At 39.7% G+C, this 22,142-nt stretch overlaps 2 protein-coding genes across 2 annotated transcripts; one reads left to right on the plus strand and one right to left on the minus strand.

Annotated features, from left to right (window-relative positions):
• Nucleotides 1-1,127: 1,127 nt before the first annotated feature.
• Nucleotides 1,128-15,482, plus strand: LOC106541570 (epoxide hydrolase 1). Its single transcript, XM_014057060.2, has 9 exons — nucleotides 1,128-1,255; nucleotides 7,256-7,466; nucleotides 8,526-8,706; nucleotides 9,638-9,868; nucleotides 11,158-11,287; nucleotides 12,524-12,735; nucleotides 14,099-14,207; nucleotides 14,461-14,586; nucleotides 15,214-15,482. The coding sequence occupies exons 1-9, from the start codon at nucleotides 1,227-1,229 to the stop codon at nucleotides 15,416-15,418; spliced, it is 1,434 nt and encodes a 477-aa protein (XP_013912535.1). The 5' UTR covers nucleotides 1,128-1,226; the 3' UTR covers nucleotides 15,419-15,482.
• A 91-nt stretch (nucleotides 15,483-15,573) lies between these two features.
• Nucleotides 15,574-21,475, minus strand: MAD2L1BP (MAD2L1 binding protein). Its single transcript, XM_014057061.2, is given in 5 exon segments — nucleotides 15,574-17,548; nucleotides 20,384-20,655; nucleotides 20,858-20,891; nucleotides 20,893-20,952; nucleotides 20,954-21,475. Coding segments are annotated over 5 exon segments (945 nt in total). The 5' UTR covers nucleotides 20,996-21,475; the 3' UTR covers nucleotides 15,574-17,011.
• Nucleotides 21,476-22,142: the final 667 nt, after the last annotated feature.

Below are 22,142 nucleotides of genomic sequence, written 5' to 3' on the forward strand. Positions count from 1 at the left end.
TTGCATTTAGTCTATGAGATGGGTTTGGATTTGAGTCTGGTGAGAGTGATTGGTGGTGGCGTCCTGTGTTGTTCTGGGTCCGGTGTCGGTTTTCGTGGCTGGGACTCGTTTATTGACTAGGACTAGTTTCCAGATGTCTGGTAGGTGGGAGGCATCATCACATTTATTCATGTTGTGGGGGTGTTTCTTTATTTTGATGGCTTCCATAATTATTCTCTTGTTGAAGTGTTCAGTTTTGGAGATTAATTTGGTTCCTTCAAAATCAATTTCATGTTCTGTTGCTTTAAGGTGCTATATATATAAACTTTAAAAAGTTCAAAGGGAGGTAACAAAATGATCAAAGGTCTCAAATGCCTTGTCTAAAAGAAGAGGGTAGGATATTTTGAGGTGCTTTCACCAGATAGATAGATAGATAGATAGATAGATAGATAGATAGATAGATAGATAGATAGATAGATAGATAGATAGATAGATAGATGATAGATAGATGATAGATAGATAGATAGATAGATAGATAGATAGATAGATAGATATATATATATATATATATATATATATATATATATATATATATATATATATATATATACACACACACACACACACACACACACACACACACACACACCAAGATTAGAATGTGTTTTTGACCTTATTTGTCAAATTTGTATAGCCACCCATCTCAAAAAAAAAAAAAACGTCAACTTTGGGTGATGTACAAAAGCCAAGAATGAGAATGCAGATAGACACCTGCAGCTGATCTATTTGCTAGATTTATATATTGCATTTACTCCAGAAAACAAAATGAATGGGATTCATCAAGACTCCTTCCTTCATTTTCCCCCCAAAAACAAAATATTGGCTAGGGTAAGTTGAATGATAGTCACCTGCCCAAAGCTATTTAATGAATTTCCATAGTTGAGGGTGAATTTGAACTTGACCTTCCTTAAATCTAACCTATCTTCCTCTTTTGGTGGTGGCTTTGAGAAATACAGCTCAAGTTCTTTGAGAAATAAATGGGTAATCATAGAATCCAAGAGATGTGTCTTCGTGAGCAACCATGGAAGCAAGTTTTAGACGGTAGGTGGCGCTGAAAGACTGTTAACTTGATAATCTATAGCCTTCAGCCACATATCAGAGGTCAGTTGAAGCAGGAAGTATCCAGAATTACTTCAACCCAGCGTAAGCTAAATTGAATTCATTTGTGGCTCTTCTTTGTTGCAGACATGTGGCAGCAGTTTCTGCAGACTGTCCGGTGAGTGTAAAAAGCGGCAACCAAACTGGGGAGGGGGTAGCATTTGAGTGACGGACAGTTGACAATTGCCTGGACTTCTACTAAGGAAGCTACTCCAGTAGTGAAGAAGCACTGGTTGTACTGCTACTGGAGGGGAGGGGAGATCCTCAATATAAAGGCAGCCACTCCTAATTGTTGTGGACAGAAATGGTGCGATAAAAACGATAAGATTTTATTTATGCAGCAATGAAGTTGCAGTGCTTGCAACTTCAGGCTACAGATGTATCTTTTAATTCTTGCCTCTTATGTAAACATGCATAGAAACCATGATGGAGAAACCCTTGATATAATGAAACATGCATATAGTATATGCATGGAACAAAGGAAAGTACATTCTGTATTGAGGATATAATGGAAGAACCATACCGCTGTTTTCCCTTTGCAAAATATTGAGAAAGTTAACCTGCAGTCAGTTTCAAATTAACATTCCTAAAATTCCTTGGTGCTGAAGGACTCTGAACCGCTAAATTCTTTGGAGATATTTTTTGTGTGTAACCCATAGCAATGCTCTACATGAGGTTGTTCTTCAACAGCCTTCAGAAGTTTCAACTGGTGCACAATGCAGCTGCCCAGGTAGTAAAAAGTATTGGATGTTTGACTCTACTCCGTGAGCTGGATTGGTTACCAGTGTGTTTCCTGATGCAATTCAAGGTTCTGGTTGTCACGTTCAAAACATTTTGTGACTTTGGGACTCAGTTACCTGAAGGATTGTTTTTTCTTGATTGTTTTTACACATCCAATCTGGTTAGGCAGGTTGGACATGCTCCAGGTTCCAACAACCAAGTAATGTTAGCTGGCTAAGAGTGATGGCTTTTCAGCTGTAACTCCCACCCTTCTGAACAAACAGCCTCCAGAGATTAGGATATGCCCAAACTTGTTCGTGTTTTGTAAAGTCTTGAATTTAGCTCTCATCAGCTAGCCGTACCCTTACTGGGATTTGAACCTGGGCTGTTTGTACATGTTAGGCAGTTGTATTAGCCACTAAACCACAAGCTCTCCTCCCTTATCAGCTGAGCCAAGGAAATAAATAAGTGTTAAGGGAATCAGTATGCTCCCTCCCATATTTGGGCATACCAGGTGCTTTGACATAACATACATACATACATACATACATACATACATACATACATACATACATACATACATACATACATACTTTATTCAGTTTCTATGGCTGCTTGTCTTGAACAATTGACTCTAACAAGAAAAAAATACAATATACAGTTCAGTTCCTTGAATTGCACCTGGAAACACACCATGTGTTAAATTTTCAAGAAGTAAGTTTGAGGAAATTTGAATCCATTTAAAGTCATTTCAGTTTATAAAATATTTAAGACGTTTTATGTTGCTATATTGTGAGCCACAGAGAGCTGATTGGAATTGAGCAACATCCGTATTAAACAAAATAAAATATTGGATTGTTTAGGAGCTTAAACTAGCCTTTTCTAGCCCTAGTCCTGTATATTTGAAACCGGTTCTCCAGAACTGGTTAGAATCTGCTGAATACCACCTCTGTTCCTATCCTATAAATTGAAATATGCATTCATTCTCTCTTTCCCTAACTCAACCATCTACAACTACGTTAGCAGTATTGTGAGAGGTATCCAGCTTCAAAACTGCTCCCCTGTGGACACCTCTACCTGGCAGCTTTGAATTACTTCAGTTCTATATTTGCATCTATCCAACCACATAATATTGGTGCATTTGAAGAAAAGAGACTTATGTTTTTCTTATAACATGACAATTTTTTAAATAAAAACTGGAACAAAATCGGGTTTATATTATTTTATTCTATCCTATTTTCACAAAGGTGTAGCCTTGGACAGCCCAATTTTCCACTAAGAGTTTTGTTGCCTTATCATACCTCCAGGCTCCTGGGTTCAAGCACATCCTTCAAAAAGGTGGAGTCATAGAATCAGAGAATTAGTTGCGGCTACCAAACTCCACCTTTGATTTTGTGTAAAAATTCAAATTGAAGTGTCCTCAATAGAAGATTGTGTAACCTGACAGTACTACTTATGACTTGACAGCCTTTGGAATTCTCATATCTAAGGTTTTGGGTTTAATTTTACCTTATTCAGTTTTGAGGATAATGTGAGGCCAAATCAGGGGAAAGAAGAGCACAACAGATTTTACATACATTCAGGGGTGAAATTCAGCCGGTTCAGACCGGTTCAGGCAAACCGGTAGCTCTGGAGATCAGCTGGGGAGCGAACTGGTTTGCTCCAACAATCAGGTTGGCCCGCCCGCCCATCCCTGTGCTTTACTTACCTATATCCTCTCAGCTGATTCGCGCAGCAGAGCAAATTGCCGTGCCTCAGCTGTGTTACTCCGCAGAAGTAACATGGAAGGTAAGTTTTGTTAAAACTGCTGATGCGCGCAGAGCGCGCACACGAACCACATGATCACCGAACCAGTTGTTAAACCAGCAGGATCCCACAACTGCATACATTGCATTTGTCATTGATTGCTATTGGCACTTTAATATTTAAGCATCACTAGATGATAAGCCTGATTTATTCATGGCCTGTGGTAAGATGAAACAACATCATAGAAACATGGCAGAAGAAGGTGGAGCCTCCAAGGGCTATCAGCGGCCACGTCCAGCACTCACTAGTTGAATGAGATCAAAGCAGGATATTTTGGCAATATACACAGAACCTCCCCTTTGATCTGTGGTCAGCTTTTTCACCTGCCATTCTGCCCTTGTCTTTCAAAAGACTGATAGAGCCTTGCTGATGCTAAGGCTAATCGCAATTATGCAATAATGCTAAACTGCTCAGTGGGCTAAGCATTTTACCTCCCTAAACTCTTATCAATTTAGTGCAAGGGCAAAAGCATGTAAAAATGGAACTATGACACCAACCCCTCCCCTATCCCTCTGGCTCTGAAAGTAGTACAAAGGAATTTGCAAATAAGCTTTTATTGCATATATGTCAAAAGAAAAGCAGGGAAGGCAGGTATCATAAGTAAAAGTTCTATTTCTGACTTAGCTCCATTTGTGATTGACTTTTTAAAAGAAATTTATGCAATTAAATGGAATGCAGCGGTAGGATATAGAAAAGAGCATAGTAATGACAGAGTTCTGTAGTTAGACCTAGTCCTGTACAGAGTGAGAGGGTGATGTTTTCATTGCCAGGTGATAATGTACAAAAGGGTGGTAATCCATCCAATTGCTTTATATATTCAAACTAACTTCATAATCAGAATAACTCAATTTATTAATGAAATGATACAGAAGCAGCAGAGACAGCATAAAGATTAGCAACGGGACCCACAAATATCAAGCTCATGTAGGACTCAGCTTCCTAATCAAACCATATGGATAGGTTCTGGAGGACACTAATATTTTAAAAAATCTTTTTGATATTAAGTGAGACAAGAGAGACCCAGTGTTTTTCTCTTGTAGTTAAGTCACTAGGCTGGAAACCAGGAGGCTGTGAATTCTAGTACCACCCTAGGCATGAAAGACAGCTGGGTGACTTTGGGCCAGTCACACTTTCTCAGCCTATAATGTCAGGCTTAGGCAACAAACCAGTTGGTCAATTTCTGTCACAACCAATGGATCAATATTTGGTTGATTCCCCCCCCCCCCAAAAGAAAAACCTGAACCTGCAGGAAACCAGAAAAGAAATCAAGCGAGAAAAGAATAATCTTCTTAATCCAAAATCCATGATTATTTAGGAATGGGAGAAGTAAATGACAATTTTCCCCCTCCACTATTGGTCAGTTTGAATGACAATCACACTGCTAACTTCAAAATGATTTGGAAAGATTAAGGAAATGTTGCCCTAGAGAAGTGCCCTTACATGAAATATTTCCAGCTACCTTACAGAAAATAGAAGGTTCCTTCCCTATGCCAGGAAGGCACTAAATAATATTTTAAAAATGATCTTATATAAGTCATTGTCTTTCCTATATTCGATTAAAGTTTGGGAATAATAGCAACACCTTAGAATTAAGTTTAAAGATGAGAAGAGGAAACATTTTAAATTCCCAATCACGCAATAGTAAGATATGCTATTAATTATTCTCTCTGCTTGGATGGAAACTAAAATAATTTTGTTGTTTTTTCCTTCATATGCCACTGATCCCAGGGCAAAGGGTAGTTTCAAGCTTTTTCTATTGCAAAAAAAGTAAATGTATAATCCAAAAGAATGTACCAAGTTAATAGTTGTCTGAAGAGATCTTGCAGAAGATACTGGAGTAAGGTTTTCAAAAATGAAATGTGCACTATTCATTTGGCTTTAACAGATCACTCATTTAGTTAAGGTTCTTTTTAAGGTAGGTGATCTCCTCACCACACCACACTCGCCCCCATGATATGTAACTTACTTATTGTCCATAAAAGATTGTAGTCTTGTTTTTTGAAATTTACATGCTTTTTTCCACTGAAAGTCTTCACCTTTTATTACTAAGAGCCGAGGTGGCACAGTGGGTAGAGTGCAGTACTGCAGGCTACTTCAGCTGACTGTTATCTGCAGTTCGGCGGTTCAAATCTCACCAGGCTCAAGGTTGACTCAGCCTTCCATCCTTCCGAGGTGGGTAAAATGAGCACCCAGACTGTTGGGGGCGATATGCTGACTCTGTAAACCGCTTAGAGAGGGCTGAAAGCCCTATGAAGCGGTATATAAGGCTAACTGCTAACTGCTAACTAAAAATTTGGAGGAAAAAAAAACATAGTAGCTGTGTTGATCATGAGGGGGGTGGGAATCCAAAGTTTTAAAACCGATACCTTTAATAAACTAACAACAGCATTGTAAATCACTACAAGTTTTCAAGTTTCTTTACTCAGCTAGCTTCTACACCCAATACTTTGAAGTTCTACACAGGTGCAGATTAATATCTATTGAAGTTTGTTAGTCCACATATCAACAAGTCGTCACATTTGGGAAATACTAATCTAGGTCTAGGGTGTCAAACTCAATTTCATTGAGGGACGCATCAGGGTTCGGTTTGACCTAGAGGGACTGGGGTGGGTGTCACCAGAGTGGGCATGGCCAGCTTGACATCACTTGTGTCAGGGGCGACTGTGGTGGCCCGAGTGCTCTGCCTGAGAAAACAGGCTCCCAATCTCCGTTTTTGACTGGGACAGCCTCCTGCAACCCTCTGCCAGTGAAAACATAGCCTTCCCGAACTCCATTTTCGCTGGTAGAGGGCTGCAGGAGCCGTCCCAGTTGAAAATGAAGATTGGGAGCCTGTTTTCACTGTCAGAGGCACTGTGGGCTGGTCCTTCAGATCTAAGCACCCCATTGGCCGGATCCAGCCCCCAGGCCTTGAGTTTGACACCCCTGATCTAGGTAATGCCTGTAGCTGGGACTCAGTATGATCAAGCTCTTTGATCATTGAATCTGTAGACTCTGATTTTGGACAAGCTATTTTATGCTTTGGGTTTATTAGGGGTATAGATAAATAGAACAAACTTGTCTGTCCTTATATCAATCAAGAAAAAAACCCCAGGACTTACACATTTTATCCACAGTATGTTTTCTCCTCCCCAATTTTTATCTCAGGTAGCCACTACTTACCGTACTGATAAAAACTGGGTTCACCATTTCTGTTGTGTAGCAAGCATCAGCATGAAAGGGTGGCAGAAATGTATGAAGATGCAGTGATGTCTTTAAAGAAAGGTTAAAAACAAAGTGGCCAAAAGACTGAAGTCCCATCCCATTGCTAACATGCGTTCAATGCAAGATATATAAAAAGTATAGAGCTTTGATCTCATGACTGTGGCTGTCATCTTGCCCCTTTTGATCCGCTCTCCAACATCCCTGCCCAGATAAAATCTGTACTATCTCAAGTATCTGTTATCTTGAAACTTATATTTTAAATCATGGAAAACTCCCCCCCCCCCCACGAATTTGTTGTTTTATCTGCAGCGGCTGGCTGCAAATGTCATTTTTCTTCTTTAATCAGAGCTCCTTTCAGCTTCTACCTCAGATTATTTTGATTATTTTATAGGTCTTATGACACATCTCAGCAAAATGTGATTGCAGCGTCTTGTGTTATAGGAGGTGGAAGCCTCATGATTTACTGGCTCCTGACAAGGCGCAGGACGAAGACTCTAGAAATAGGAGAGGGATGGTGGGGCTTAGGTGAAAAACCATCAAGAAGTCAAGAAGATGAAACCATTAGACCATTCCAAGTGACAACCTCTGAGAAAGAAATCGAGGTATGAACAAACATGAGCAAATTCAAGAGACTTTGAAAATTAACTACACTGCCAGAGTGATGAGTCACATGAAAAATTAGAGAAGTCAAGATGGTGGTTGCCACTGCACAACCAACTCCCATAACCCCTTTCTTTGCTGGGGGGAAAAGGCAGGGCTTCAATCCCATCGTGGCAGACTGCAACTTAAGTATCAACATGTCTGCCCTTGTGTATTATTGTGCATCATTTACCTCACACTATATAATAACTATGTTAAATTTGGCATGTCGAATATACATCAGGCATATATTCTAGTTTGTAGATTGTATGCCTACTTATGGGTCCCATAACTTACTACATAGAACAGGGGTGTCAAACTCCCAGCCCATAGGCTGGATGTGTCATACCCGGTTTAGCAAAGGGGAAAAAGTTGAGAGATGTCATGTGGTGACAGTGGTGAAATTCAAAAGTTTTTCCTACCGGTTCTCTGGGCATAGCTTGGTGGGCATGCCTTGGTGGTCATGTGACTGGGTGGGCATGGCTTCATGGCCAAACTATCACACTTTATACAAAAATAACACGAAAGCTACACAACTGACACACACAATGCAAAAGCAGCTGGACTTCACACAAAATGGTCCTTGCAACAAGCTCACACCTGTTCGTCGGAACTTTTTTTTTACTTTTTAAAGCATTTTTTTTTACTACCGGTTCGTGTGAATAGGTAGTTAAAAAAATGCTTTAAAAGAGTTTTTTAAAAGGTTCAGACGATCAGCTGTGACAATCAGCTATGCTGCGCGATCGTCAGAACTTTTGTTACTGTTTTTAAGCATTTTTTTTACTACCAGTTCAGGCAAACTGGCCCAAACTGGTAGCATTTCACCCCTGCATGATGACAACATGACCACACAAGTTTGACACCCCTGATATAGAATATCATGCAGTTCTTCCAGTGTTACATGGGTTCAAATAAAATGACAAACAGTTGTCCTTTTAGGCTGCCTTTTCTAGCAAGAACATGCTCTTAAAATATCTGCTATAATATCATCCCCATAAAATATTATCTGTCTCTCTCTTTAGGATTTATACCTTCGGCTTGACCAGACCCGCTATACACCACCATTAGAGGGAGCTGCCTTTCATTATGGTTTCAACTCAAACTATTTACAGAAAGTGGTCTCCTATTGGAGAAATCAGTTTGACTGGCAGAAGCAAGTTAAAATCCTTAACCAGTACCCACATTATAAAACTACTATTGAAGGTAAATACTTTCCCACTGAGCTTTACATATAGCTCTCCTGTAATGGAACAAAGATCTTGTGTCCTGCCTGTTTCTGAATTTCACATTAAACTTCTTCTCCTATACAGTAGGCAGTTTTTGTTGTTGTTGTTCCATTCAGTCGTGTCTGATTCTTAGAGACTGCTTGAAAAAAGTCCCTGCATTTTTCTTGGCAAGGTTTTCCAGAAGTGGTTTGCCATTTCTCCTTCTTAGGGTTGAGAGGAAGTAACTGGCCCAGGGATACGCACCTGGCTTTGTGCCTAAAGCAGGACTAGAACCAGTGGTGGGTTTCAAAAATTGTTGGAACCTACTCTGTGGGTGTGGCCTCCTTTGTGGGAGTGGCTTGCCACCCATATGACCGGATGGGAGTGGCTTGCCGCCCATGTGACTGGATATGAAATTATGAATTAGTACTTAGGTCGGTCCAAGTAGCTATTCAGAAGTTAGTGGTTAGAAGCAATCGTAAAGCAAGATATGGAATTAAAACCAGAAATATTTTGTTGGCTATTTGAAAGGGAGTATAATATATATTTAATTTTACACATGTTAGCAGCTGCTGGAATTGTGTTTGCACAACAGTGGAAAAACAGAGATATGTAAATGAATAAATATTACAATGTGCAGGAATAAATAAATTGACAATTAAAGTCAAGAAGGTTTGAATACTTTTTCATGTGGGATTGGCTTTAGCAATTGCCAGCTAACGGAAACAGAAATTAGAATCCAAAAGTATGAAAGAAATACCAATTATGTAAGGAAAAGTCCCTAAAATGTATAAGGAAATATTACTAGATCATTATTAATGCGTAGATAACTGCGGGACATTACACACCTAGAACTCATGGTCTCCCAGTTTCATTCACCACTACACCAAATATAGCACTCACTATTCATTGTATTGAATTTCCAACAGGGATAGAAGTTCATTTCATTCATGTGAAACCATCTCACATCTCAAAAGACCAAATTGTCAGACCTTTGTTGATGGTGCATGGCTGGCCTGGCTCCTTTTATGAATTTTACAAGATCATTCCTTTGCTTACTGGCCCATCCAGTCATCTTTCAAACAGCGAAGATGTAGTCTTTGAGATTATTTGTCCATCCATCCCAGGCTATGGCTTTTCTGAGCCTCCCCACCAGAAGGGTAAGTTATTTTCCTAGCAAATGGTTTTAATTTATTATAATTAGTGTGATTTTTTTTTCTTTATGGAGGAACATGGAGTAATATGTTGGCCACACTGTGGCTGGACAAACTGTATGTCAATACGGTTTTATAGCACTTTAAGAGTTAGTGAATTTATTATGACCTTAGTTTGGATGGACTATTTCTTCAGGTATAGGATGATTATCGACATGAGGTAAGAGAGAAATGAAATGCAAAAGGCACAGACTATTTATGAGCCGTGGTAGCGCACTGGTTAGAATGCAGTACTGCAGGTTACTTCTGCTGACTGCTGGCTGATTGCAGTTTGGCAGTTCGATCCTGACTGGCTCAAGCTTGACTCAGCCTTCCATTCTTCTGAGGTTTGTAAAATGAGGATCTAAACTGTTGGGAACAATATGCTGACTCTGTAAACTGCTTAGAGAGGGCTGTAAAGCCCTATGAAGCAGCATGTAAGTCTAAGTGCTATTGCTATTGGCAAATTACTAGCTCTGACTAGGGTTGCTTAATCCATGTTGCACAACTACTAGGTGGCAGCAGAGTTAGTTCTTGTGTCTACTTCTGCCATCTAGTGGTCATCTGGCCGACATATACAGGTAGTCGTCGATTTACAATTCATTTAATGCCTGTTTGAAGTTACAATGGCACTGAAAAAATTGACTTATGACCATTTTTTACACTTATAACCATTGCAGTATCCCCCCGGGCATGTAATTTACATTCAGATGTTTAACAACTGATTCACATTTATGATGGTTGCAGTGTCCCGGGGTCATATCATCCCTTTTTGTGAGCTTCTGGCAAGCAAAACCAATGGAAAAGCCAAATTCACTTAACAACGGTCTTACTAATTTAACAGCTGCAGTGATTCACTTAACAAAGGTGGCAAGAAAGATCGTTAAAAAATGGGGTAAAACTCGCTTAACAAATTTCTCATTTAGCAACATAAACTTTGGGTTCAATTATGGTCATAAGTCGAGGACTACCTGTAATAGCTCTTGGGAGACATACATTCTTGCATTATGAACTAACAAGCGCTACAAGTGATAAAAGGTACATCATTATTCATGCCATAGATTAAACTCAGCCGTGTCATAATAAAATCATTTTTAGTAGTTTCTGTGTTCCAGAATCTTATAAGTTTGAAATGTTTCCTATACACTTATTGAATATTGACTTTTCTGATGTCAGGTATGTATTTTATTCTGTTTGGCTTATTTTTTAAGTTCAAGACAAACACATTTTAATATCACATTTATCCCAACTAACAGGTTTTGACTCAGTAGCTACTGCTCGGATTTTTCACAAGCTGATGCAGAGACTGGGTTTCCAAGAATATTACTTGCAAGGTGGAGACTGGGGCTCCCGAATCACCAAGAACATGGCACAGATGCTGCCAAAGTAAGTGGTTGGAATCTCTCTGTCACTCACTCTGGTGTTTTTACTTATATAATATGACAGGAACTGGAATGTTACAATATCCATGGTATGGAGATTAGATGATGTATGTACTATCAATTTTTCACCATTTAGTTTAGTTGGACTGCTGAATAGCAGGTGGTTTAATTTACATAATTATTTACATAATTTGCATAATCTACTATGCAAATTAAAATTGCAGCCATTATCATATAGCTGTACTAACCGTTTTTCTATGTTGTGAGTCTTTAATCTATTCCTGGAGAGATAACATACAGTATATTGGAAAAAAAATATTGTGCTAAATTATCAGAACAAATAATTTTAAAAAGTGGACTGGGGATTCTAGCCCCACGAAGAATTTTTTTTTTCCTCATGAAGAATTTCTAGATTGTTTAACTATAAGTAAAAGCAACTGAAAAATATCAGATACTAGCTGGATACACATGCTTTGCAACGGAACTATGTGATCGGGCTATGCAGGATAAATTTGGTTCACAACCCGTTGGCTCAGTGGTGGTCGGTGATTGAAACACATAAGGGAATATAATTCTCGCTGCCTTGAGTCTGGAAGCAGTTCCATAGGTGGAAGACGTAGACATTTTGGTGAGGTATCAATGTTTAGTACTGTAAGGAACCCCAGACCACTCCTGAGTCGAGGAGTGGAACGTCTGCCAGTTTGAACTGAGGTAACGGAATGTGAGGCAACTGGCAGTTGAAGCAAGAGTTCTTTTCAGGTGGGGAGGGGGAGTAGAATGTCTAACCCATTAGCATCTGAGCGTGTTAATATAAGGCAATTGGCAGTTGGAACAGAGTTCTTTTCAGGTGGGGAAGGGGAGTAGAACTCCTTAGCATCAAAGCTTGTTAATTACTGTATAAGAAATACTAATGATCCGATGGTCATTTCAAAAAATCCTTTCTTAGCAAGTACCTAGAAGCCAAGAGGAACATACATGCCAAATTTCAAGTTTATAAGCTTTACGGTTCTGGAGATTTCGTGATGAGTGAGTGGTATTTGCCTTTTATATATATAGATTACAACAAAACAATAATTTTAGTTGCCTTTTACATCCTTTGTCAATATCAGTTTTCTCACATCTCTTAACATTCTTCCCTATTTTGCTGTTTCAAACGTGCTATATTATGCACACTTACTAATGAGTCTCAATTACCACCCAGTAAGTTTAGTTGGGATAACCTTCATTTTCTTGATTTCAGATCTGTAAAAGGGCTTCATGTCAATATGATCTTTATATCGAAAATGGGATTGGCAGCCATGATAGATATACTACTGGGAGCCTATGTACCATTTCTGGTGGGCCTAACCAGAGAAGACGCACGGCGCATGTTCCCTTTTTTTAAGCACATATTTTATATATTGCGTGAATCTGGGTATATGCACATCCAAGCCACCAAACCAGATACAGCAGGTTTGTAAACTCAATCCTTTATCAAAGATCAAAAACTCAGACATCAGATGAAACAAATCTGAATTTAATGTATAAAACATTTTTAAGGAAAGCAAGAAGCACCTATTGAAGCAATGAATCATAAGTTTCAGAGTCATGTGGTTCTACCCACAAATCTTGGATTAAAAAACAAAATTCAAAATCAAGACATGTTTATTTTTGTATTTGCAATAGAATTTTAAAGGGGCATGGTGGTCTAGTGGTTAAGATGCTAGGCTTGTCAACCGGAAGATTGGCAGTTCAAGACCCAAGTACCCTGCTATAGGATTAGCTCCCATTCCTGCCAACCCAGCAGTTTGAAACCATGCAAAGGCATGTATATAAATAAGTACCACTTTGGTGATAAGGTAATGGCTTTTCATGCACCTCAACATATAGTAATGCCAGCCACAAGACCAAGGAAGTATCTTTGGACAATCCTGGCTCCTATGGCTAGGAAATGGAGATGGACACCACCCCCAAGAGTCGGACATGACTGGACAGGGGAAATCTTTATCTTTTTCATAACGCATTTTAAACAACTGAAACCAAATATAAGCACAAAGGATATGTTGAATATTTGGCTGGATTAAATAAAATTAATTCCAAATTGCAGATTCACAGTCATAAAGCATTTTCAATTTTCTCTCCTACCCAAGAAGATATATATATTATCTTCCATGTCCCATACACATAATCTAAACCAAGGGATTGCAATCACCTTTTTGATTGTTGGAATATGACAACAAATACATATAATTTAAATCACAACTTAACATTTTACTCTTGTTACATTAAAAAGTATACATTATGACTACAGTATTGGAAAGATACCAAGATCTGCAACAAATCTATACTTTGATGGGATGCTTCTAAGCCATTTTTAACTCAATTCTTCACAACTCCTAGATATCCTTGTTCAAGTTTAATTCACTAAGTTGAGTTCTATAAATCTGAAATTGTATTATTTCAGCTGTAGGTAATACATTACAGATTGAATTATGTATGTTCATGTTATCTCCAGACAATGGAAGTCAAAAAACATTTTCAAACCTATTAATGCTATTCAAATATTATTTATTTCCATGGAGGGGAAGTGTGTCCAGATGCTTTGAGTTAGTATGCTGTATTTAACAGCAACCCAACACTCAATATTTCTCATACTAGAGAAGTTTTTTCAGCCAAGTTAGTTTCATACCTACAAAGAGTTAAGCCACCGTAATAAAAAATGAGAATTGGCTAGAATCCAAAGCCCTAATTCTTGCTCACGAATCTTTTTAATAGAGCTTCTAACTCTAATGTAAGCAAGTAATATGAAAGTAAATGTGCTGCTTTTCTCACCTAGGGTGTGGCCTGAATGACTCCCCTGTAGGTCTTGCTGCATACATCCTAGAGAAGTTTTCCACATGGACAGATGAATCATTCCTCAACATGGAAGATGGGAATTTGGAAAGGTATGATTATGTATAATAACTATACATTAGAAGAGAAATTGCAAATATAACTGCTGGCTTAGAATGATTTGGAGAATATTGCTGAAAAATGAACAGTCGCAAGTTATATCAGATGACTTGCAATTGTTTAATCCTCTGTATTCTCTTAGCATCAGCCAATGGTTGCTGGGCATTTATTTTCTCTGTGCTCTACACATGTGAACTAAGAATGTGCATTTAAGATCTGCTAATAAAGTGTGATGCCCCTTTTCAGGAAATACTCTCTGGATGAACTTCTGACAAATGTCATGATTTATTGGGTGACTTCCTCCATTGTGCCTTCAATGCGTTTTTATAAAGAGAATATGTCCCAGGATCCAAGTAATGCTCCTGATGCCAAGTAAGAAGGAAGAAATTATTCTGGCTTTGAAACTAAGTTAGATGTAAATATGAAACTTTCTGGTTTGATAAGTGAGGGCCATAATCAAAATTACTTTGCTCATATGAAACCTGTTGTGAATGCCTAGAGTTTAATTCTGTAGGACTTGATTTCATTGAGGGAAGCATCAGGGTTGTATTTAACCTCGGGGGTGGGGGGAGCTCTATGTCCTGCAGCCCTCAGCTAGCGAAAATGGAGCCCAGGAGGACGATACGCAGCCCTCCCGAGCTCTGCTTTTGCTGGTAGAGGCACCAGAGGCCAATCCTGCGCTGTTTCCAGGACGGCTCCCCGGGTCAGATCTAAGCACTTTGCAGGCCAGATCCAGCCCATGGGTCTTGCGTTTGACATCCTTGCTATAAGATGTCCCAGAGAATGTTAAGTCCCAATTTCTAAAAAGACATTCAAAGGCTACTATTGAGCAGATTGTTCATTTAAAATGGGATAAAAGATTAATAATTCAGCTATATATGTGAAAATATAGATTCTCCAAACCATCTTGCACCTATACTGACCCCAATGTAACTAAGAGAAAATAGCATCTAGTAATTAATGAACTAGATATGTTAGATATGTTCTCTTATACCACAGGGTTGAAGTTTCTGTTCCAACTGGCATTGCTGCCTTCCCAAATGAACTTCTTCATTGCCCACGCTCCTGGGCAAAGAAGCAATTTAAGAACATTGTCACCTATACCTACATGTCCAGGGGAGGGCATTTTGCGGCCTTTGAGGAACCAGAGCTCCTGGCTGAAGACATCAGACAATTTGTGAAGAAAGTGGAACGTCTGAATTAAACTACGTAGCAATATATTTTCAGAAAATGCTTTATCAACCAATAAAGTTTCTGTACAGCTTGAATCACCTATAGCAAAATATTGTTACTGTTCAAGTATTAAAAAGAATTTCTTCTTGTGTGAAGCTGACTGTTAGAGTCATATAAGATATAAAAAACACAATACTGACATTAAAACAAGATTTCTACAAAGTAGCAGTTCTTGTTCAGATTTACTTCATTATACAAAATGAAATAGGACAGTTTTTTATAGTTCATTGAAGCAGCACTTGCACAATCAGATATTAAAGACATCACTTTATACATTTTTCCAAATTGATTAGTACCTGGAAAAATGTTGAATTTTACTTTTTAGACATGGTAACTTTTTCTCTAAACAAGGATGTATTGCTTCTTTCTAAGCAAGGAAGTATTAAAACATACAATAGTTATATCTTTAGATTGGTCCCCTTACAGTATATTACACAATGCCATAAAGGAAGACAGCCTTTTATAGTGTAGATATAATAAAACAATGCACTTAAAGCAATGTGCTTGTTATTTAAAGGCCGCAGCCTCAGAGTGCTTGGTCATTGCTACATCTGCCCAGATTTAACTCTAGTGTGAACATATTTAAGACTGCCACCAAAAGTCCTTTATATCTTTCTGTGCCTCAGAGTAACTACTTAAGAAACATATCCATTTTCAGAGTTACTCTATTGTCCCATCTATCTTCTTTCATCAGGCTTCTTTCAAAATGAGATTAGATATTATCCTATGCTTGTCCAATATTAATCTGTCTTCATACAATCTGAGCACATGCAATAGCTAGTGGGGAATAAGATTTCGTTTTCACCCATCTCATTACTTCTGACAGTGTTGGCAAACTGAACTGAACAGGAAATAAAAACCAAATTTTACAAACTTAAAATGAATTTATAGGAACAATTGAACACAACTTCTAATTCCATAAGGAGTAATTTTAAAATGTAAACTCTACTAATAAAAATCAGAGGCAGGTTAGTATTCCAAAAGTGAATATTGAAATTGAAAACTGGAGATCATTCACATTTTAGATAAGCATGTATGTAAATGTAATCACACCTATCACCTAACGCACACTCTGAATAGCTGCTTGAGATAGGAATGCACCTAAAGTATCATGATACATCCACTGTTGCAAGTGGGAGGGAAACTATGCTGACCTGAATTACAATCAAACTTCAGACAATTTTCACTATTGAAAAAAAGCAATTTGTATAACTTTCACCATATTTCTGGGGAAAATACTGGAATACATCAAATTTGCATAGGTGCACATATCCCACTGGAAATTCAGTATTGAATCAGGCGTATACTGCACAGATATTTTCAAGCATCCTTTTATAGTAAAATCTGCAGCACAGAATTCAGGTTAATGGGTTGCATAAGGCTTTGGCAATATATTGAATCAATTCTCCAGAGATACTTTCTGTCATCATAGACACATGTACTTTTTCAGCTCTGTATTGCAGAGTTTAACATTACTTCTGAAAGGAAAATAACTTTTAAACAGGGGAATTGTTCTTTGCAATGAAACAAACACAAGATTAACATAGCTAGTTAAAAATATTTATCAAGAAAAATAATTAAAGCCTTTGATTATTACTGGAGCTTGGAACCATATATAATCATCAGAGGCAAAGTTTATTTCTTGGCAGGTGGAAAGGGCTGTACTATTTTCATGACTGCATGATAAGTTAACAGTCAATTTCCTCCCTCGAGTAGGCACTTTGTAGTTTAGTTTAGGTTTGAACCAGTCAATACCACAGTTGCGATGCCCTTGAGCCATAACAATGACACTCATGGTGGGAACAGCCTGAAGCTCACTGAACACATCTGCCATGAAAAGAGAACGGAATAACTTGCGAACACAGGCTGAGGTTGACAAACTCTCTTCAGTGCCACTCATGGATATATCTTGTAAATTGATTTCATAAAGCTCTTTGGGGCTGACAGCTGTACCTCCAAGCAAAATAAGAACTCGTGGGACCAGTGTCAAACTGAACATAATTTCTAAGTGCTGGAAAACACCTTCAAGATCATTCAGCACTTGCTGGCACTTTTTGTTGTCCTGATCTTTCAGACAGACCTTTCTGACCATGTCTTTTTCCTATGAAATTAGGAGAATAGATGCATAATTTAGCATAAATGGAATAAGGAAACACTTTATTTCAAAACAAAGTATTTACATATTATTTAGAAACCCTTCCCAGCTTATAAGAAATGGTACCTACTGATATGATAAATAGAATAACAGCGTCTACTGCTAGGATAAATGGATACATGCATATTTATTCAGTTGTCATCCTGCTCCTATTTAACATCAACACAAGACTATTGGCTGAGTTCCTCCAGCTGTACAAGATTGATATCATCAGTAGGATATTGTGTTGAGATCCATTACCAGTTCTGTGTATAGGGCAGTTATGGCTGCCTGAAAACACAGGCCCAGAGATGGATGAACAAAACATTCCTCTTAGCAATATGTAAAAGCTTTCCTATTAATTAGTGTGCTCCTCTGTACCAGCCTTCAGCATCTGGCATGTAACAGTTAGCCAGTACTTCAAAGGGATGCAGGAATGCGAGCTGTTTGCTTCTTCCCCCACTCCCCCTCCCTATTCCTCCACTTCCCTCCCCTCTCATCTATCTCTCCTCTCCTGCCCAGAGACGATTGCCACGTTGCAATATTATTATTGGATTACTGAATCATGTGCCTTTTGATGTAATTTGTATACACCTTCTCTTTGTTTGGAACTAATAAAAGAAGCCCCCGGGGCATCGCTCGGGGCCAAGCTTCATCCCAAGAAGGATTTGTCCGGTGTCTTTCTTCTCATTCGGCTACAAACATGAGCGGCCCATCAGAAGCGTGAAAAAGCCGCATATTGATACCCAATTATACATCTCAACTCAAACCAGCCAAATGATGCTGTCAGGATGCTTATCCTCAAAAGTCTCAAGGCCAGTTGGGAAGGAATAGGTTCAGGCTATTCAGGTTCTGGCAAAACTGAGTGGCTACAGGTTTGGGACCTCTCGAGTTCGGGAGTACCCATCTTTGGCTTTGAATGCAGTAGCACTCTGAGCAGACCAAGATGGCATACAATTTGGGCATCCTCCTAGACTCCTGGCTCTTCCTCAAAAACCAGGTGGCTATCATAGCTAGGAAGGCCCTTCTACAGCTCTATCATTTGCAGCAATTGGATTCCTTCCTAGATAGCAGGGAAAATAGTAGTAGAAAGCCTTCTTACTAACATTTATACTTTAACCACCTTACATTTGGTTTCTCATAATGCATATACATAGAGCTACTCTTGAAAATCATTCATGTTACAACTGATCCATGTCAGTAATTATTGACATGCCACAGCTTTATGTAACAGCTTTACTAAATATAACATCTGCACTAGCTTCCAATGGACTTCCAGGAACATACTTCAGGCTGGTTTTTTTGTAGGAATGGCTCTCCCCAATACAGGTAGACCTCAACTTACAACAGTTCACTTAATGACTATTCAGCGCTAAAAAAGACACTTATCACCGTTTTTCACACTTACAACCGTTACAGCATCCCCATGGTCATGTGATTAAACTTCAAGTGCTTGGCAGCTGAGTCATATTTATGATGGATGCAGTGTCCCCAGATCATATGATCACTTTTTTGTGACCTTCTGACAAGCAAAGTCAATGGGGAAGCCATATTCACTTAACAACTGTGCTACTAACTTAACTACTGCAGTGATTCGCTTAACAACTGTGGGAAGGCAGTAAAATGGGGCAAAACTCAGGTAACAAACTACACTTAGCTACAGAAATTTTGGGCTCAGGTGTGGTCGTAAATTGAATAGTACCTGTATCCTCTGTTCATTCCATAAATATTACAATGTGGTTATGCTTCAAGGCCCCCTCTTAAAAAGTACCATTTACTGGGATGATATAAGCATGTCCTCTCAACTGCAGCACCTACCTTATGGAACAGGGCACTCCCTGATATTTTTGCATGGGCTCAGCTTTGGAAGTCTTTTTTAAGGCGTAAAACTTTTTCATAAGAACAGGCAGTGTTGGCTAGATTCTGCATGCAAACATCTCCCTTCTTGCTTTCACATTTTTAAAATTCAAAATTTTAACCTTCCTACCACCAGTTTATGTTAGCGTCCAAGAATTTATTTTTCTATGAGGGGAAAAGCAGCAGAGAATAGAGATGGTGCTCAACTTATGAGCATAAGCATAACAATATATGCTTATGAGCATAACGAATTTTCTTCCAGCATGTGTTAAGCGAATCACTCATAATCATCATCATCATCTTTTAACAACCCCATAATCCCTTACAGGGTGGAGTCTGGGCGACTGAATGGAGCTGTTTACTGGCTGGATGCCTTTCCTGTCACCAACATGGAGCTATATTCAGCAGATATATTCTCATTGTGCCCAAGAGAACTATCTGCCTCTACCTAGGATCGAAGTCACAGCCTCCTGGTTGTGAGGCAAGAGCTCCATCTCTAGGCCACCGCACCACTGTTAAGCAAATCACTGTGGTTGTTAACTTAGCAATATGGTTGTTAAGTGAATGTGGTTCCCCATTGACTCTGCTTATCAGAAGATCGCAAAAGAGAGATTGCATGATCCTGGGAACACCACAACTGTCATAAATGTGAATCATATGTCAAGCATCTGAATGTAAATCATATGACCCTGGGGATGGTGTTACGGTCATAAGTGTGAAAAATGGTCATAAGTCACTTTTTTCAGTGCCAACTTCAGTCATTAAAGGAACTGTTGTAAGTCGAGGTCTACTTGTAGACTCCCCCGTTATACAAACCATCGTTCAGGCCCAATGTCGGTTTCCTTCTGGTCTCAAGCGAAAGCCAGTGGAGCAAGGAGCGGCCGGTCCTTCCATCCACGCAAAGGGAGCAGCAGCAGCCACCGTTCACCGCCCCCGCCGTCTCACCTGGCTAGCCGGCTTCGGCAGCTGCATCCGGCAGAAGCAAGCGAGCTGCTCGTAAGGCAAAGGCAGCTGCTGCCTCTGGTACAGGACGTGCTTTAAAAGCTCGCAAATGAAACGGGAACATCCCTCGCGGGTGACGGAGCCCGGGAAGACGACTGACAACGAGAAGGCACCTCCAGGAGCCGGAGCCGCCGGCTGGGTCGTCAGAGTCACAGATAGGGTGGCGGCCTCGCCGAGCTCTAGGCTTGTCTCGGCGGCCTTCAGCAGGTCGGCGGCTGCAAGAGGGAGAGAACGAGAAGAGGAAGAGGAGGAGGTAACCCTGGTGTGCGGTTGCTCATCTTGCTTGCCCGAGAACTAGAGAAAAAGCCCCGAGGAGAAGAAAGAAGACGACTTGTCCAAGGAGAAGAGCCCCACCCCCGCATAACGGCTCGAAAGGAACAAGGGGGAAACCGCGCCCGGGTGGCGCTGCAGCCTCACCTTCTCGTTGCGTGGCTATCGGCGCAGCCATTTTCTCTGCCTTTCCCTTTACTCCGGTTTGAATGGCCGCCTTCACGGAGCATCATGGGAATATCGCCCGTACGTCATTGGAGCGCGGGCCGAGTCTCCCGGCGCCATCTTTGTCTAGGGTAAGTTGAGCGCCGTTTTGCCTGTATGGGCTAGAAATCAGGGGTTTCCAATTTTGGCCACATTAAGACTTGCGGACTTCAACTGTTAGAATTCATCAGCCAGCTTTGAATGGCCGCCTTCACGGAGCGTCGTGGGAATATCTCCCGTACGTCATTGGAGCGAGGGCCGAGTCTCCCGGCGCCATCTTTGTCTCGGGTAAGTTGTGCGCCCTTGCCTGTATGGGCTAGAATTCAAGGGTTTCCAATCTTGGCAATTTTAAGACTTCTGGACTTCGACTTCAGCAAAGCTGGCCGAGGAATTCTGGGAGTTGCAGTCCACAAGTCTTAAAAGTTGCCAAAATTGGAGAGCCCGGGGCTAGATAAATTGTATGTTTCCGCGACTTTTTCTGAAATGGTCAAGCTGGCCAGCCTCATTTGCCCGCCTTCTCTTGATGTCTGACTTTATAGTATGATTAAAATATAGATGCTACGCGGGGGATCCAACATGGGTCTAAGGGCAGCTATTTGCATGATCCTTAAAAGAACTGTCTTGGTTATCCCCGCCCCCAAACAAACTTTTAAACTTTGGCGGTGGCTCAAAAGCGGAACTTAGTCGTGGAACTGTTCCTTCGTTGCTAAGTTTAGATCTTCAAATATTTGCCGAAAGTAACATGACCTGACTTCCCCCGTTTCCAGGCAAATATAAAAAGCGAATTTGCCTCCGTTGTATGTCCCCACTTAATTCAACTTCCCCGTTTTAAAAGATAAAATGGGATAGCTTTGCCCAAATGAAAGTTAATCATTGTATGTATATAACTTTTTAACAGCTACTTGAGACCATTGTGTGTGAGAAATATTTTGAGAGTTATACCGTTATTCGTTATTTTAAAATATTTCGGGATAGGAGAATCTTGGAACATTCTTCCCATCACTTCGTTATGATGACAAGTTCTGAGAAAAAAGAGAAATTTTATAAAGCATTGTGCATTTTTAAAAGGATGGTGTGATTGCAACTGAAAACCCAGGTAGCAGTTGAACTTGAGTTGCACTGGCAATCTATGAGTAATGCTTTCAGTATTTCTACATCATTGTCATAATACATTAATCATGCAGTCTTTTGTATATAGTCAGCTGAATCTGATGCAATGTATTTCCTA

This window comes from Thamnophis sirtalis, unplaced genomic scaffold (genome assembly GCF_051295495.1).
Source record: "Thamnophis sirtalis isolate CommonGarterSnake01/CBP01778 unplaced genomic scaffold, rThaSir2_p1.2 scaffold_6, whole genome shotgun sequence".
Classification (NCBI taxonomy): domain Eukaryota; kingdom Metazoa; phylum Chordata; class Lepidosauria; order Squamata; family Natricidae; genus Thamnophis; species Thamnophis sirtalis.